Below are 19,505 nucleotides of genomic sequence, written 5' to 3'. Positions count from 1 at the left end.
CAAAGTGGCTATTGGATAGTTTTGGGCTGGTTTTAGAACTGACTTTGACTGGTTTGGAAAAATAAATCTGGCTGCAAAGCAGAGTGGGAGAAGCTGCGGCGTCCCCTCATTTTGGATTGCATTTCCCCAGCACTGCCCCCTTGTTATGTACCTCAGTTATACTCCCTTTTATTCCCACACCCACAGAAGTGCAACTGGGATTCTTATTGTGAGGGGAACTGTTACTGGGCTGCAGGTGACTATTAGAAGGAACTTTATTTACAGAGACCATACAGCACTTACTGCAGGGAGAGCTACTCTCGTTACTGGGCTGTGACTCAAACCAGACTGGTGGCCCAGATCTACTAAATAACGTCACGTACATGTGAGACTGGGGCCGGGCACTGCCAGAGGGACTAGGCCACAAATACTGCCTACAGTTGTGCTCCTGTTGAGCAGTTATACCTTGTTTTGAACAAAAGGGATTGCTTGTTAATAAAGCTGTGTTGTACCGTTACCTGTCAGTGTGCTGCTTACTGGTCCTTTGTTCAGGGATGCCACATAGTGACGTAGTTATTGAGACTGACACAAAAACACAGATCAATCAAGAGCAACCCTTTATATATATAATGTATATGTAACTGTATATGTACTTTAGCAGTACCTGAAACAATCTCCAGTTTGCCTAAGAAAGGAAAATGAAGTCCTCCTTGGCTCCAAAATGGCAATCTATCCAGCTTCTGGATCACCAAATGTAGTGATGTGGCACTTGAAAGTACCCTGGGATGGTGCAGTTTTTATGGAAGGCCCCACACTGGCCCAGGCCAGAAGTTTAGTATTATCTATACATATTGGCACCTACCAGTGTTTTAAATTTTCCTTCTCCTTTAAGATGTATCAGATCTCTTTCCCATCATTCATACTTCCCAGTTTATAATTCCTCTGTACATGCAGATTTACACCCTCAAATGGGGGGACAATAGAAAAAGCAAATAGGCCTTGGGGTATAGGTGGGTATGACCAAGCACTGTGTGGGCACATCAGGGGCATGCAATTGTAGCTACAAGGCCTATAACAAACTTCCGATTTGCTTCTATATTCTGCGAATAGATCAAAGCAATCTTTACAAAAAAAATGACTTTTAAAACTATATTATTTTAAATTGTGAAATTATTGAAAAGCCAATATGTCACATTAAACCCCTTTCTGCCACAGTAATGTCATTTCCTTGTAGATGTGAATTTCTGGAGAGTCGCCTTCTCACAGGTCTTCTGCTCTGCATAAGGACAACAAATAGGACTGCAGGTCTTCTTTTACTTCACTCTGAAATTTAGAAACAAAATAATTTTGTTTCAGGTTGTTTAATAATATATTGTATATTAACTTGGGCTTTCAGGTCTATCTTTAATAGCAAAAAAAGGAATTCTGAACAAAGCTTACTCTAACTAGTCTTCAGTAGGAGCCCAGCCAGTGCAGCTGCACAGTTTGGAAACTTCTTTTTTATTTTACAGGTACAGGGGATGAGGAAAGTTAGGGACCATTCCTGTGCTTTATACAAGGAAATACTATGCAATAACTATGTGGGATATCTTCGTATGGGGTATGACAGGGATCCCCAACCTTTTATATCTGCGAGCCACATTTAAATGGATAAAGTGTTGGGGAGCAACACAAGCATGAAAAAGGTTCTGGGGGTGCCAAATAAGAGCTATAATTGGCTACCTAATAGCCCCTATGTGGACTGGCTGTTTGGAATTATACCTGGTTTTTATGCAACCAAAACTTGCCTCCTAACCAGAAATTAAAAAATGAGCACCTACTTTGAGGCCACTGGGAGCAACATCCAAGGGGTTGGGGAGCAACATGTTGCTCACGAGCCACTGGTTGGGGATCACTGGGGTATGACAAAAACCCAGTTAAAGCCCTGCTCAGTTGCCATGTCCTATCACTTCTCAGCTATAATCCTTTCTGTCATCTTATAAATGGATTATACCAAAAGGAGGGTTATGGAGTTAAAAGGCATATTGTGTCCAGCCATACTGAGAGATAACGGTGTTGTAGATAACTCATACAAGCTTTACCAGTGACAAATTCAGGAAACTGGCAGAAACAAAGAAACATGTAATTTATGTATTCCTCACTATTTCCTTAATAGTGGCCCTTTTGATTACAGTACTGTCTGCCTAGTTATTTTATTACTGTATACCTGCAGGGACGAGTAGAGGGACTTCCCATATTTTATCCTGTATGCAACCCGGATGCTGAGCAGATCAATTTCACTCCGAGAGATGAGAATGCGGCTGAGTGTTTTTTCATTTGTCCCAAGTCCCTGTCATAGACAATTCCACAGAAATAAATATCCATCCATGGATACATTTTTATAAGATAATAAATTTGAGCCACGTTAAGCATAAACATTATACTGGTCAATTCACTGAGGAAATAACTAAAGAATTTGTTAAAAAAATGTATAGGGCTTTTCTGGTTAATATTTTTTGCCAAAAGTATACAGATGATCTCTCTAAAATTACATTCTCAGTTGGAATACTCACTGCTGGGTACCAAACTGTTTCTGGAAGCAACTTCAGGACAAGACTATTAGGAACCTGGGTATTTTAGGGGTCATCAAAAGCAAACAAACTTAACATCATCATGTGTAATACCAGGCATTAGCTACATTGGTGTAAAGATCACAGCCACTGGAGCAATGGAAACACATTTGTCTGGAGTAAAGAATCACACTTTTCCATCTGGCAGTTTGACTGACTAATTTTGTTCAGTTTGGTGGAGGGAAAATAATGGCCTGAAGATGTTTTTATGGTTTAACTAGAGCCCCTGGTTCCAGCGAAAGCAAACCATTAGACTACAGTGTACACTGACATTCTTGACAAACCCATGCTTCCTATATTGTAGAACAGTTTTGGGAAGGCTCTTTGCTATTTCAGGACAATAATGTCCCCATACACACAGCAGGTTTCTATACAGAATGGATTTGTTGACATGGGAGTGGACTGTAGTGGCCTGCACAGAACCCTGAGCTCAACTCAATTGAAACGCCCAACTGTGACCCAGGCCTGATGCCCAACATTAGTGCCCAACCTCACTAATGTTCTTGTGGCTGAGCGGAAGCAAATTTCAGCAACAAGGTTCCAACATCTCCTGGGCAGCCTTCCCTGAAGACAAGCGGGTAGCAGCACAATAGACCAACTTCATATTAAATGAAATGTAAACCTTCAAATCAAATTAATGGAAAATTGCACATCTGAGTGCATTTTACAATAATTTTTTTCTAGTTTTCGGGTAACAGAGCGTGGCGGGGGACATGGCCGGCAGGGGCACCATGAGGGGTGCATGGCCCCTGGGGCTGCACCCCCCCCAGTCCGGCCCTGCTAGAGATGTTTACAGGTCATTTGTTTTGAGGGTTTATATTCCCTTATAGAGACAGTGCCAGTTAGAAAGTATAAGCTCATAAGGGATAGGATACTGTACCTTCATTGCATTATGTAGTCTGTCCGCAAAATAGAGAGGGGTGTTCTTTATTACAGCCACTATAAGAAAATAGAATTCAAAAATCATAGTTGGAAATCCAGTGTGGAGAGTATTCAATAGTGCTGTTTGTAATTATAGAGTAAAACTTTTGCTGTAAATCATCATAAAAGTCATGTAAAGGTTAATTGGCTAATTGAGATGATAATCACAGGAAGCTGTCAGTACGACTGAGTTCCTTTCTCAGGCTGATTACAAACTATCACAGGCTTGTTATCGGCTTAGAAAAAAACTGCTGTGATTCTAATCTTATTTAACCAAAGGTATCAACTTGTACTTAAAACAAGTACAAACCACTATGTTTTTGGTACTTTGCACCAAGGCCAGAGCTTATGGGCTGTCAGAATAGAGTGCAAGGACCTGTCCTTTCCCCATGAATACAGAGTTGCGTGTGTTCAGCAGGGCTATATTCATCAGTGGTGGGTTGGTACAGCCACACAGGTGCCCCCTTCTACCTTTTTGAATGTGCAATAAGGGGTATGATTTTGCATCCATGGAGTTAATAACTGAGACCCCTATGTGTTTTCATGTAAATGGAATAAAAACCCTTACCTAAGGTCAATGATGCTTTCTGAAAATCTCCCTTAAAATGTTTCTTGATGCCATCTTCTATGTCCATGGTGTTGTCATTGCTGTATTGGTCAAAAACTAGGAGAAAGTCCAATGCATTAGTGCATAAATCTAGTACACAGAGATGCAGGGCAATCAAAGAGAAAGATATTCAACTGGAATGAAGGAAATATATTTTACTGAGAATATTGGGTGGTGGTGGATTTTTGGGGAGGGCACAAAGTACAGGTATGTGATCTGTTACCCAGAATGCTTGGGTCTTCTGGTTAAGGGATCTTTCCATAATTTGGATCTCTATACCATACCTACTAAAAAAATCATTTAACCATTTAATAAACCCAATAGGACTGTTCTGGCTCCAATAAGGGGTAATTATATCTTAGTTGGGATCAAGTACAGGTACTGTTTTATTATTACAGAGAAAAGGGAATCATTTAACCATTAAATAAACCCAATAGGGCTGTTCTGCCCCCAATAAGCGGTAATTATATCTTAGTTGGGATCAAGTACAGGTACTGTTTTATTATTACAGAGAAAAGGGAATCATTTAAACATTAAATAAACCCTATAAGACTGTTCTGCCCCCAATAAGGGGTAATTATATCTTAGTTGGGATCAAGTACAGGTACTGTTTTATTATTACAGAGAAAAGGGAATCATTTAACCATTAAATAAACCCAATAGGGCTGTTCTGCCCCCAATAAGGGGTAATTATATCTTAGTTGGGATCAAGTACAGGTACTGTTTTATTATTACAGAGAAAAGGGAATCATTTAACCATTAAATAAACCCAATAGGGCTGTTCTGCCCCCAATAAGGGGTAATTATATCTTAGTTGGGATCAAGTACAGGTACTGTTTTATTACTACAGAGAAAAAGGAAATCATTTCTAAAAATAAGAATTATTTGCTTAAAATGGAGTCTATGGGAGATGGTCTTCCCATAATTCTGAACTTTCTGGATAACAGGTTTCCAGACAATGGGTCCTATACTTGTACACAAATATAGTAATAAATGGAGAGCATATTTTACTATAAACATATTTTACTATAATTGGGCCCCTAAGAAATTTATATATAGAATTGTGAATAACTAAACCCCTATATGGAATCAGTTGTACAGCACACATTATTATTATCATGTCGTGCCTATAGGTGGAAAATAATTAAGAATAGGGGAGGTTTAACTTCCAAAAAATAGTTCAACTACTATATATTCAAATAATAAAATAATAAAATACATTTTAAATTACCCAAAACAATAATGTCACCCTCTGTCAGAGTTATTAAGGCTGTGGCAGACAGGGAGACTAGCCTCCCGCGACAAATCTCCCTTGTCGCAGGCGACTAATCTCCCCGAAATACCATCCCCCTGGCGATTATGTATATCACCGCTGGGATGGCATACGCGGTGCCGCGATTTCCCCGCAATTTGGGGAAACCGTGGCGCTGTGTTTGCCATCCCACCGGTGATTTACATTTTCGCCGGTGGGATGGCATTTCTGGGAGATAAGTCGCCCGCGACAAGGGAGATTTGTCGCGGGCAACTAATCTCCCCGTGTGCCAGAGCCCTTAAGAGGAAGAATAATAATAAAATATAGAAAAGATGAAAACCACTACCTGTTAGTAGTGTCATCCTGGTCTGCGTTAACCATTTTCTACATAAGATAGTGCTAAATAAATTCATTGGTTAGACTGAAATGGGTAGAAAACGGGGGGGAAAGCAGTCTGATCATTATTTAAATAAAATAAAATACATGCATTTACCTCTTCTTAGATGCCCCAAGCTGCGTTCAGTTAAAATTCTTATCCATAGGTCAGAGTTAGGGGTATTCTTTGGTCCTAGCGCACTGAGAACCTAGGGTAACAGATAATTATGATCTCTAGTAGGAAAACCTCTTTTTCCACATTAGAAGACAAAAGACCACAGTTGCACTTGGCTACAGTCAGTTGCACCAGATATCCTATTCAACAAAGGTACTTGTGTCAACATACCCTCCCTACGCTTCCATATAGTTCTGCTCATTGGTGCTGCCTGCCTCCTGTTCATTCTACCCCATGCAACAGCACCACCAAGTCCCCGACCCAAAGCCCAGTATTATTCAACAAAAAAGGTGGCAACCCTAAGGGGCAGATTTATCAAAGTCCTAATTTCGGATACTTAAATGTACAATTGGTAAAAATTCATATCAATAACGATAATTTCGGATGTGTGTTAATTGCGCATAAATTCGTATCGTGATCGTACGAAAATATCGTGGTACGATCCAAAAGTTAATCAATTTTTGTATCCGAACAATCGTAAACGGCGCAAAAACCTTTCTGACTTTAAAACTTCAATGCTTGAGTTGGAAGCCTCCCATAGGACTCATTGGCACTCTGCAGCTCCAACCCGGCCCAAGGAAAGTCTCCCATAGGGCTCAATGGCACTCTGCAGCTCCAACCCGGCCCAAGGAAAGTCTCCCATAGGGCTCAATGGCACTCTGCAGCTCCAACCTGGCCCAAGGAAAGTCTCCCATAGGGCTCAATGGCACTCTGCAGCTCCAACCCGGCCCAAGGAAAGTCTCCCATAGGGCTCAATGGCACTCTGCAGCTCCAACCCGGCCCAAGGAAAGTCTCCCATAGGGCTCAATGACACTCTGCAGCTCCAACCCGGCCCAAGGAAAGTCTCCCATAGGGCTCAATAGCACTCTGCAGCTCCCAACCTGGCCCAAGGAAAGTCTCCCATAGGGCTCAATGGCACTCTGCAGCTCCAACCCGGCCCAAGGAAAGTCTCCCATAGGGCTCAATGGCACTCTGCAGCTCCAACCTGGCCCAAGGAAAGTCTCCCATAGGGCTCAATGGCACTCTGCAGCTCCAACCCGGCCCAAGGAAAGTCTCCCATAGGGCTCAATAGCACTCTGCAGCTCCCAACCTGGCCCAAGGAAAGTCTCCCATAGGGCTCAATGGCACTCTGCAGCTCCAACCCGGCCCAAGGAAAGTCTCCCATAGGGCTCAATGGCACTCTGCAGCTCCAACCTGGCCCAAGGAAAGTCTCCCATAGGGCTCAATGGCACTCTGCAGCTCCAACCTGGCCCAAGGAAAGTCTCCCATAGGGCTCAATGGCACTCTGCAGCTCCAACCCGGCCCAAGGAAAGTCTCCCATAGGGCTCAATGGCACTCTGCAGCTCCAACCCGGCCCAAGGAAAGTCTCCCATAGGGCTCAATGGCACTCTGCAGCTCCAACCCGGCCCAAGGAAAGTCTCCCATAGGGCTCAATGGCACTCTGCAGCTCCAACCCGGCCCAAGGAAAGTCTCCCATAGGGCTCAATGGCACTCTGCAGCTACAACCGAACATGCGCCGTTTGGGGGGGGCGGGGAGGTGGGCGGAGTTGGCCGACCGGGTTGCCTAGGGCGCCCAGTCGGCTTGGCCCGCCCCTGGTCCCTAAGTAAGTTTTTTCATGCATTTGTTCTATTGCGTTAGAGCAATTCCCCTGCCACCTGCAATAATGCTGGAATTATAGGGGGGAAACTCTGCATTGTGTGTAAAAAAAAATAGTGACAAAATTGCACTTTGCACACTGTGGTGCAGTTAGTAAATGACCCCCCCTAGTTATGTTAAAGATTATTTAATTCTTTCATTCTTTCTTTTCATGGGATAATTATTTATTGACACTATTTATTAAAAAAAATACCATCTCTTGTGAGCTGATACAAACCTTACTGTCCTGTTTGATTAGGCCATAGTCAATAATTCCAGCATCCTGTTCTCTCTTGCCCTAGAAACAAACAGAAAAGTCAACCTCCTGGGGATCCAACCTGGTGATTTTTGGGTACACCTACCACATACCCATGCCCCCATGCTCATCTCCGGGGGTAAAAAAAATGGGATGGGGTGAAAGTCATCATAAAATGCAGAAAATGTAACCAAGAGGCAAGTAAAAGATAGTTGTCATGGGAGAGATCTCAGCCGTGTAATTACCTTGGCTAAAGCCAGGAGGAGGCCTGTGTATGGCTCGCTTGTGTCAGAGATTATGTTTTTCTCCAGCTCAGTTTTATACTCTGAGATAAAAAAGAGAGAAGAAATGTCGATATATCTGCCAATATTATAAATATTTCAAAATGGCAAAATGCTATACACATGGATACAGTGATTGTAAGCACCTAAACAATCAGCAGAACTTACACGATATGTCAGCAATTAAAGGTAGGGCTTTGGGGCTGATGATGGAATAACAAGAGGGCTACATGCACAAATGTCCAAATCGCACTTGTAATACAGGTTCAAAATGCACTGAGCAGTAGGGGGACAAACAATTAATATGAGTTTTGGGTGCATGTATATGTATTTGGACATTTCAAGAAGTGTTGGGCCCAAGCCTCTCGGTTTGCCTACCTTGTCTGTAGATTTCCTGGATTTCTCTAAGCTGTGTGTTAGATCTTGTGCAGAGGATTTCATTCAGTGTGGCCTCATCTGTGCCCATTCTCTGTAAAATAATACAATTAGTTATCTGTTAATTGGCTAATGGTGAGATTTACCATAAGGGCTCTGGCACACGGGGGAGATTAGTCGCCCGCGATAAAACTCCCTGTTCGCGGGCGACTAATCTCCCCGAGTTGCCTACCTCTGCCATCCCACCGGCGAACTTGTAAGTCGCCGGCGGGATGGCAGACGCGGCGGCGCGATTTCGCGCAAATCGCCGAAAAAGACTCGTGAGTCTTTTTCGGCGATTCCATGAAATTGCCCCGCCGCGTCTGCCATCCCCCAGGGAGTTTTATCGCGGGCGACTAATCTCCCCCGTGTGCCAGAGCCCTAAGTGTGCATAAATGTGATAGGGACTTAAAGTGGCCATACACTGTGAGATCCACTTGTTAAGCGAGCAAATCTTCTCCTGATATGTCTACCTATGGGTGGGAGATATCGGGTATAGGCGCCATTGGATCAGGGACCAAATCAAGGAGCCAATGTGGTCCCAGATCCGACAGAAAAATCAAACCTGCCCGATCAAGATCTGGCCAATTTCAGGCCAGGGAGGCCCGTCGCTGGTACCCATACACAGGCAGATAAGCTGCCGAATCAGTCTAAAGGACTGATATCAGCCATTAGCTAAAGAAAGAACTGTGTCTTTCCTGTGCTTTATTTTAAGATCCAAGTTACATCTCTGTCTTTTCTGGCTGTCCTGAGATGAGCCAAGAACATATAAATAAGTGATCCTGAGACAAAAAATGAGAATTTTCATGGGCAATGGCCACAAAGTTTAATGGAACAAACCACAAGACCAAACCCTTGCCTATATCCTATAAGCCATGGGGGTATATAACATCCCATATACCTTCGGCCTTAAACTGACATAAATTAAATCCAGATAAAACTTCACTGTTCTTATTTTAGGTTTGATTTCTCACCTTCATTGACGCCCTGAGCTCCTGAGCATCATAGGCAGCTGGAGTCTTTAGCAATCCCACTATAGCATTCTCCAGATCTCCTGACAGTGCTTTTTGGATTTTTGCAATCAAATCCTATTTAAAAAAAAAACAAAACACATGTGTAGAAAAAATATTAGTTCCTTCCTCATTCATGAAAATGAATGAATGTCACAGTTAAAGCGACCCTTGTTTGCCCATTGCTATGTAATGTTTACTGTTTTTTCTAAAATAACACATTTTAACATCTCAGTGGAGTTGTCGTACAGGGCGTTTCTGCATATTGTGCCCAATGATGTTCCCTAGCTTGGAATAACTGGGGGGCTATGATAAGTACTATGGTAAATACTCCCAAATAACTTCTAAAACCAATGGTTTAACATCTCGTTACATTTACTCCAATAGGAAATGTTAATATATAAACCCATATACAGTGTATATATCATAAATTATCTGAGAGGCCGCAGCTCAGAAGCTTGGGAGCAAGCTGTAACATCCCATACAAGAATCAGATTTTGTACTTCGCTTACTATTGTTCATTTGTTTGCAAAAGGTTTGTTCCCTTGGCCAGCAGCTTAGTCTTACACTTCCTGCAGAGAACAGGATTCCCAGTGCGTTCAATATATTATTTTGCAGCAAAAATTGAAAGGTAAATATATTCATGGTAGTTTCTATTTGAGTTGTATAATAAGACTACATGGGGTGACTTCTAGTGAGCATTTTCAGACTGAAAAGTACCAGCACCAAAGCAGTAATGTGTTACTATTCAAGTAAATAGCAGGCAGGAATGGCAGTCGTGGGCACTGGGATATGCCCGGTGTGCCATAGCCCTAACGCCCTTAAACCCCCAACAACCCTGGGAGCAGAAAAATGGCAAACTGGTGATGTCACAAGAAAAAAGGCAAAGAAATGTGAAACTCTTCCAGTTGATTGAAATTAGGGGGTTCCCATCTCTGCAGAGTGCTTCTGCCAAAAGGTATCCCAGATAAAAGGTGTGCTAGCGAGCCCCCTATCCTGGTGGGCCCTGGGCAAATGCCCCTTTTGCCCATTTATCAAAATGGCCCTGCACAGAAACAACACAGAGGAAGACACAGGCACTCACAGCCTCCCAACACTCCATTATTCACCTCTTTCCACCCACAGATTTCTTTATCACTTATCACAGGCCTCCTATGGTCTAATGGCCAGTAGGTAGCATGTTATGACTTCAATGGGAGCGTGTCCAGTCAGTGCAGCAACAGAGATGTCAACCCCCCCTATATTTTCGGCAGTTACCCTATTTTGGCACCTCTCCCAGTCATTGAATTGGAAGCAATGTCAGGTTGCCACGGGCATTTGACCACAACAGTTCTCCTTGAGAATACAGCAGTGGTCAAACTATCTAGTGTGCCATAGCATAACAGATTATAGTTAAGGAATATTTCCCTTCTAAAACATATAACTCCACCCAGGCTACATATAGTATGTTAGTTTACAAAATGATAATTCCTACGTGCATTACTGTTGACCCAAACCTATTATAATACCCAAACCTTATTACAAATGGCACAATACCTGACAGTATTCAACTCAAATCAAATGTATCAAATAGAAACCCAAGCTCAGTTCAGAGCATCTTCCATTATTTGCATTGTGTTTGCAATAGGGGATTGGCATCTCTCACGATATGGACCGGATTAACTTGTTATTATACATTCATATGCTAACATTAGCTATAGCCTTCAGGAATAAAGCTCAGGCCGTACCTGCTTAGTGCAATCCTTGTACAACTTAATGACCTCCTGTCTCTGATCATTATTTAGGCTGGTCACTATGTCAATGATAAGCTGTTGGTTACCTGTCAACATAAAAACATATGTTATATGTCAGATTGTACAATGTAACACAATGGCACATAATAAGGTGTTGTATGAAATATTTCAAATGCCCTTTCCTATCTCTTTTCTGAGCAGAGCAACATCAGAACATGTCTCTGTTTTCCTTCTGAAGGTATATCCCTCTGTCTGTACAGTTACATGGACTGACCAGCAGGTGGTGCTGTTCTTACAAAATGCATTATATATTGATAGTTAATAAGAACTTAAATAGCTCGGAGCACCCTGAGCAATTTTACATTAGTGTTTTTTAGGTTTACTTACCTTTTAAGCAGAAACTGTTTCTTTCAGCAACTCTCCTGTCTACTATGATCTTTATATAGTTCAGAGTAACACATTTGACCCTACTGTCCCTTGTCAACTGGGATGAGTAGTTTCAAAGGCATTCTAACACCCCTTTACAATGCAGCTCACCAGTAATTTTTGCCTTAGGGATGCCTTAACATCTATTAGGAGCAGACAGAGGTGTCCTTAAGGGTGAAGCAAAATAGCCTGTGTGGGATGCCATTGTTTATCATTCAACTTGCTGCTCTCAAGCTGTTGTTGAACTACAGACCCCACAAGCCCTAGCTAATGGTAGGTTCTTTATAAACCGCTTTGTCACAATTGCAAATTCTGGGATCTCCAACTGTTGCAAAGGTGACTTCTATAATGGGCTAAACACAATTGCAATGCATCTTATGGTGATTCTTCCTTGAACGTGATTGGGGCATTGCCTTTCAGCAGTTCCCTGGACAACCTCCCAATATCCTACTGATATGGTGGGCAGCATTACACAGGAGCTAGCATCATCAAATAGGAATGCCAGGTGAATTACATGGTGGCCATACATGGGCAGATTTTAGCTGCTGGTTCAGGCTCCTTCAGTCCACATCCACAGCTTATCTGCCCATGTATGGAGCACTCCAACGGGCCTACCTGTCCAAAATCTGCCCAAAAATCGGCCAGATATTGATTGGACAGGTTTCAAAAGTAGACTGTAAGCTCTTTTGGGCAGGGCTCTCTTCACCTTTATCACATTGTATCGGTTATTGATTGCTTTATATGTTACACTGTATGTGCAATGTATGAAACCCACTTTTTGTACAGCACTGTGGAATATGTTGGTGCTTTATAAATCTTGTTGGAGTGATAACCACATAGGCTCATTGATATGGGGCTTGGGTCCAACAGCCTGTATCATTTGGCCCTGTAGCAGCCTGATATGCTCACTTCAAGCAAGCAAGCGGATCTTTCAAAGTATGGGCAGCTTTAGTTGCCAAAGTAGTCCCTGCTATAAAAACCATGAGATGTTTTTGTCTTTTGTTTTTCTGACTATCTGTGCTTTGCTTCCTTATGTCTGTCCTACCTTTAGTTTCCAGGGTTTCAGCAAGTTTCTCCACAGCAACATCTTGGTCGAAGCTCTTCAGAGGCCTGATTGTGCCCAATGTCCCCCAGGCACCTGTCTATGGCAGAACAGAGAAAACAACAAAAACAAAGTGACCGGGGCTGATAGTAACAATCACCAGTGGAATTTTCACAGTCCATTAGGGGTCACTGAGGCAGAGGGTGCAAAGGGAAACCTCTCGCCATGTATTTTACCCACAATGCTGCAAAACCCTAATTTAGTAGGCAGTTATGAATAATACATGGTGCTGGTTTCACATTGGTCTAAAACTGAATACAGTCTGTAAAAATGGCCCCTTTATTGGAGCTCCCTATAGATCCTCTCAGGTCTCTGTCCATGTTTCAAATGAAGGGGGGGCGTGTCCTAATGGTCTCTGCCAAAAGCACAGCAGGAGGGGGAGAGCCAATCACAGCCTTGCACTTACACTGCTTCAGTTCTCTATCAGCATAGCTGCTGATTGGTTCCTATGCTACAGTGTAGTGTACTGAAAGCCGCCGGCCCCCCTGCACATCCAGAGAATTCAGCCAGCAGGAAGTTGAACAGATGGGCGGGGCTAGTGGGGTTTTGGTGCAGTTTCTCAATAAATCAGTCTGAAACACAACTTTTTTCAGCACAATCCTTCTGTATTTATAGGAGTATAATACACTGGTACATTCTTAATTTTTATATGATAAATCTCCTTTAACGTTTAGTATGTTATAGATAGTCTGATCCTTATTGCTATTCTCTTCATCTTTCCAGCTTTCAGATGGGGTCACTGACCCTGGCAGCCAAAATACTATTGCTGTCTGAGGCTACAGTTTTATTATTTCATTTTATTCCTTATCTTTCTATTCAGCCCTTTCCTGTTCATATTCCAGCCTCTGCCTGGAAATTGGGTAAATCGGACCCTAGACACAAAACAGCAGCTAACTTTCAAACTGGAAAAGAATTGATGCCGTTTTTTTAGCGGTTCAGGGTTCTGCTGTAAATCAAAAACCATAAAAAAAATAAAATATTATGACCAACTACAAACAGTGTCTGCATAATGCAAACTGTTAATTTAAAGGCAAACTACCCTTCAAATATTATAAGCTAAGCTCTAAGACTGAAAAATGCCTGCTTCTCATTGTCTCATAAGCCTGCAGCCAAAGTGCAGAAATGTCCCATGTAGCTGCGCACAGATAGCCACACACATATAGCCACACACAGATAGCTGCTGCACACAGATAGCCGCACACGGATAGCCGCACACGGATAGCCGCACACAGATAGTCACACACAGATAGCTGCATATATATATAGCCCCACACAGATAGCTGCACACATATTGCCATACACAGATAGCTGCACACAGATAGCCGCATACAGATAGCCCCACACAGATAGCTGCACACAGATAGCCGCACACAGATAGCCGCACACAGATAGCCGCACACAGATAGCCCCACACAGATAGCTGCACACATATTGCCATACACAGATAGCCACACACAGATAACTAACTGCACACAGATAGCCACACACAGATAACTAACTGCACACAGATAGCCACACACAGATAACTAACTGCACACAGATAGCCACACACAGATAACTAACTGCACACAGATAGCCACACACAGATAACTAACTGCACACAGATAGCCACACACATATAGCTGCACACATATTGTCACACACAGATAGCCACACACAGATAACTAACTGCACACAGATAGCCACACACATATAGCTGCACACATATAGCTGCGCACATATTGTCACACACAGCTGCACACAGATAGCTGCACACATATAGCCGCACACATATTGACACACACAGCTGCACACATATAGCCGCACACAGATAGCTGCACACATATTGTCACACACAGCTGCACACAGATAACCGCACACATATAGCCGCACACAGATAGCTGCACACATATTGTCTCACACAGCTGCACACATATAGCCGCACACAGATAGCTGCACACATATAGCCACACACAGCTGCACACATATAGCCGCACACATATAGCTGCATACATATTGTCACACACAGCTGCACACATATAGCCGCACACATATAGCCGCACACAGACAGCCACACCAAACTATAAGAACAGCAGGCAGCCCCAGCACCAAGCGTTACTGCGCTGTGCATACATTTGGGTGGGGCACTGAGCTGTTACCTGGACCGTACCATTCCTGCCCTGACTAGGGAAGTAATAAATGTAACAAACATGAGGATGGGGCAGGGAGGGGAAAATGTAGAAAGAATACAACTTCAGGTGGCAATCATTCATAACTACTGTGAAATCTGAGAGTGACAGTGTCCATCTCCCTGGGATCCCTTGGTAGTGTCAATCTAGCTTGCTCATGGAGCTTACAATCTTCTCACCAAGATAAGCAGTGGCCAGTATTCTTCTTTACTACACCCTATCTTAGGCTTTTGGTGGAAGTGGGCAATACTGAGACACCAGCCAGTGGTGTAACAACTCTGCTCCAAAAAAATCTTAGGGTGGGTCTGGCGTAGAACTCTAGCAGCCCCCTTCCTCCACCCGCTCTGTCACATCCCCTGTCCTGTGTCCCCTGCATCATGTCCCCTGTCACTTATAAATCCCCACGCCCCCCTATAGTGGCATATATATAACACCACAAACACCAGTCCTGTTCTGCCCTATGTAACTACATATAATATTACAGGTATGGGACCAGTCATCCAGAATGCTCGGGGCCTGGGGTATTCAGGATAAGGGGTGTTCCGTAATTTGGGTCTTCATACCTTAAGTCTACAAAAAAATAATTTAAACATTAAATAAACCCAGTAGGATTGGTTTGCATCCAATAAGGGGTAATTATATCTTAGGATCAAGTACAGGTACTGTTTTATTATTACAGAGAAAAAGGGAATCATTTAACCATTAAATAAACCCAATAGGGCTGTTCTGCCCCAATAAGGGGTAATTATATCTTAGTTGGGATCAAGTACAGGTACTGTTTTATTATTACAGAGAAAAGGGAATTATTTAACCATTAAATAAACCCAATAGGACTGTTCTGCCCCCAATAAGGGGTAATTATATCTTAGTTGGGATCAAGTACAGGTACTGTTTTATTATTACAGAGAAAAGGGAATCATTTAACCATTAAATAAACCCAATAGGGCTGTTCTGCCCCCAATAAGGGGTAATTATATCTTAGTTGGGATCAAGTACAGGTACTGTTTTATTATTACAGAGAAAAGGGTATCATTTAACCATTAAATAAACCCAATAGGGCTGTTCTGCCCCCAATAAGGGGTAATTATATCTTAGTTGGGATCAAGTACAGGTACTGTTTTATTATTACAGAGAAAAGAGAATCATTTAACCATGAAATAAACCCAATAGGGCTGTTCTGCCCCCAATAAGGGGTAATTATATCTTAGTTGGGATCAAGTACAAGGTACTGTTTTATTATTACAGAAAAAAAGGAAATCATTTTTAAAAATGTAAATTATTTGATTAAAATGGAGTCTATGGGAGATGGTCTTCTTTTAATTCGGAGCTTTCTGGTTAACAGGTTTCCAGATAATGGATCCCATACCTATATATATTCTCCTTAGTCTGCATTAAATTGTGTGAGAATGTATGTCTGCTTTGTGTCTTGCATACTATGTAGCACCGTAGTATGTGTGTATGGTGTATATCAGTACCTCTGTAGTAGCTTATATTCTGTGTAGTAGATAGGAGGAGTAGCTGCTCATTGGACTGCTCATTATAGCTTAGCATAAAGCCATTTAACCTATGTGTATACCTGTACATTGCATCGATAGGAATGTGCCTATATCCATACATGCATAAGAAACTCTAATCTGCTCCTTTTCTGCATATGAGTTGGGTCTGTGCAATCCAGGGGATAGAGTAGCATATAATAAAGCTTTACATGCCTTCCAATGCCCACTCCATGTATCAAGTGCAAACATAGATCTCTTGTTTATGCCAAATACAGGGGCACGTGCCAAATCACTCACCTTATCTGCCAAGTGCAGGGAGCTTAGTATCTCTTGGGTTAAAGTCATTGCTGTGTCCCCGATGCCAACCTGCAACACAAAGTGTGTGTGTGAGAGTGTGGTGAGAGAGTGTTAGTGTACCTGGCCGCCTACTGTGAGACGGGTTCTAGCTCCCCGTACTTATCTGTGCTATCGACAGAAAGTAACTGGTTTAGGCTGTTTTTAAGTAAGCAGGGAGCTTGTCCTACTGGAGGGTGGGGGGAGCGGACGACACTTGGTTTTCAATGGAAGAAAGTCAAGGAATGTGGTTGTATCTGTAACAAGCCCTGCGCAGGGTGACTCCCATGGCTCAGTTACTGTTTAATCTCCGGGGCAGGCAATGGTGAGCTAATGAGCCAGGCTATCGGAATGTAGGCTATTTACTGTGAAATAACAAAGAATTCACCGGGGACTGGGCTCTCATTCATAACATTATTATTTACTAAAAAGATCAGGTGTAGGAAACCTTGCCCATCTATTGTGGAACTACAGTTAAAGGGGCCCAGCCTGAAGGCCAGTTAGGGGGGGGGATTTGGGGTGAGTGCTTATTTGTGCCCTGGGTACCCCTGGAACTATAGCAGGGTGACTGTTACCCCAATGTTTCTATATATCTGTAACCTTGTTATGGGCTAAGGGGGCCCAGCCTGAAGGCCAGTTAGGGGGAGATTTGGGGTGAGTGCTTATTTGTGCCCTGGGTACCCCTGGAACTATAGCAGGGTGACTGTTACCCCAATGTTTCTATATATCTGTAACCTTGTTATGGGCTAAGGGGGCCCAGCCTGAAGGCCAGTTAGGGGGGGGGATTTGGGGTGAGTGCTTATTTGTGCCCTGGGTACCCCTGGAACTATAGCAGGGTGACTGTTACCCCAATGTTTCTATATATCTGTAACCTAAACTTAATAGGGATCCAGACTAAACATTTGCAGAAATGACTAAATATCAGCATAAGTTGGCTGTGCACTAATCTTCTTATGGGTTGGGTCAATCAGTTGGAACCCTTAGGCTAGAATGCTAATGAATTTCTGGGACAGCCGGTGACCGAGCCCCTGACCAGAGGTCAGTACAATGTTAGGTGACCCAGAGTGGTAGTGGATGAAATGGCTGTTCTACCAGTGAGGATTAAAGGACCAGTAACACCAAAAATTTGGCACTATCATATTACTAATACAACAGTGACATGGTCACATACCACCATCTAGATCTTTATAGTGTAACACCACTCAGCTTCTTACTTAATCTAGTGTGAATTCTTAACCCTTGTGGCTACAGCCAACAGCAGAATCTGAACCAAACGCATGCTGTCTTCCTACTTGATAACTATGGGGTGGCAAACTGGTAGCCTTCCAACTGCTGCTAACTAAAGCTACAAGCCTATGTAGGGACCCATAGGGTTAAGCTCCCCTATGGCTTTAATTCCCTACTTCTTCCTAATATTACTGTTACTGGGCAAAGACCAATGTATGAATTTACAGTTATACCTATGCCTTATTGGTTTAGTGTGGTTGTCCCCACCCCTTGCAGTCTCATATAGTGTCTAGCAAGGAGGTGTGGCTTTCTCTTTGGCTGCCTCTGTATCTCAGGTGAAGGTCCACTGAGCCTGGGAGCAGAACTAGGCCCCAGAAAAGCATTATTGCCCCAGAGTGTTACCATCCACTCTGGTGAAGTCGGGGACAGGGCCCTGTGAAGGAGGAATAGAAAGAATAGCAGAAGTTGTTATAGCACTCTTTAGTAGAGTGAGGTAGTGAGACTTGGCAAGCAAGGGCAGATTTCAAGCCCCATCAAGGATAACAGTTCTGGAAGTACCCTTCCATCCGGCAATGTTGCCTCAGTGTAGGGCCACAGTGTAGACATAGGAGACAGGCTAGAATAAACCCTGATCCCTAGTCACCCGGAGGACTCTCAAGCTAGGGGTTATCAACCTGAGGACTGAGGTATCTATTCAGACTGTTCCATAGGGGCGCCAAGCTGACCAGATGCATTTACCCTGCCCAGACTCCCAAAAGAGGTGGGATAAACCAGTGTGTATCCTCTCTTGTTCTCCTCAGAGTGTACTATCATTTAACAACTGTATCTGCATTGTGAGTATAACCCTGCATTGCTACTTGTCACTGACAATAAACCTGTCTATAGTTCAACTGCAAGAACCTTCTGGCATCCATCTTTGCTATTTTGAACTGCACACAGCTACAGTGAGTTGTAGTTTCACTACACCCTTGCTCCGCATGGTCTCTTCCATATAGCGAAGGCCGCATGTACCCCATATTCTAAACCATAGTAGCCTGGGTTTTGTCTAAATATAGCCAAACAAGTGTTACACATATATGAGGATGCCCAGATTCCCAGGCCATGGTTGCTGTAGAGCAGCTAGATTAAGTAAGTAGAATCCTCATTCTGTTCGTTCCAGCGCTAGTATTTCTGGAAATACGGCCCTGTGTGCACTCTAAGGAGGTATTTAAAGATTTTAGAGCTGCCAGTAATGTAAATAGCCCTGCAGGTGTGACAAGTTAAATACATTACAGGTGAAACAGATACATCAGGCCTCACATTGGGTCGCTTTGTCACTGTAAATTCCACACTGGAGAATAGTGATGAGGCTGACGACCTTACAGGCCTTATGTTTTGTCACTTTGTCACTTATGTTGAACTTTGCAGCAATTACTTGGAGTTGGCTTCCATTGATTCCTTTTGTAGAAAGCAGCACTAATCCAACTATGAGTTCCAGCTACAATTCTCTGTGTGGGGCCATAGTC

At 43.0% G+C, this 19,505-nt stretch overlaps 1 protein-coding gene across 1 annotated transcript; it reads right to left on the bottom strand.

Moving 5' to 3' along the window:
* Positions 1-579: 579 nt before the first annotated feature.
* On the bottom strand, positions 580-16,831 carry anxa9 (annexin A9). The gene is given in 12 exon segments (NM_001008047.2): positions 580-1,302; positions 2,186-2,308; positions 3,469-3,527; positions 4,078-4,173; positions 5,862-5,952; positions 7,793-7,852; positions 8,056-8,135; positions 8,470-8,560; positions 9,480-9,593; positions 11,243-11,334; positions 12,720-12,816; positions 16,738-16,831. Coding segments are annotated over 12 exon segments (1,014 nt in total). The 5' UTR covers positions 16,786-16,831; the 3' UTR covers positions 580-1,239.
* Between the last annotated feature and the right edge of the window lie 2,674 nt (positions 16,832-19,505).

The sequence above is a fragment of the Xenopus tropicalis genome, chromosome 8 (genome assembly GCF_000004195.4).
Source record: "Xenopus tropicalis strain Nigerian chromosome 8, UCB_Xtro_10.0, whole genome shotgun sequence".
NCBI classification, from domain to species: domain Eukaryota; kingdom Metazoa; phylum Chordata; class Amphibia; order Anura; family Pipidae; genus Xenopus; species Xenopus tropicalis.
The sequence above is the reverse complement of the archived record's forward strand: the minus strand, read 5'-3'. Positions and strand labels throughout refer to the sequence as shown.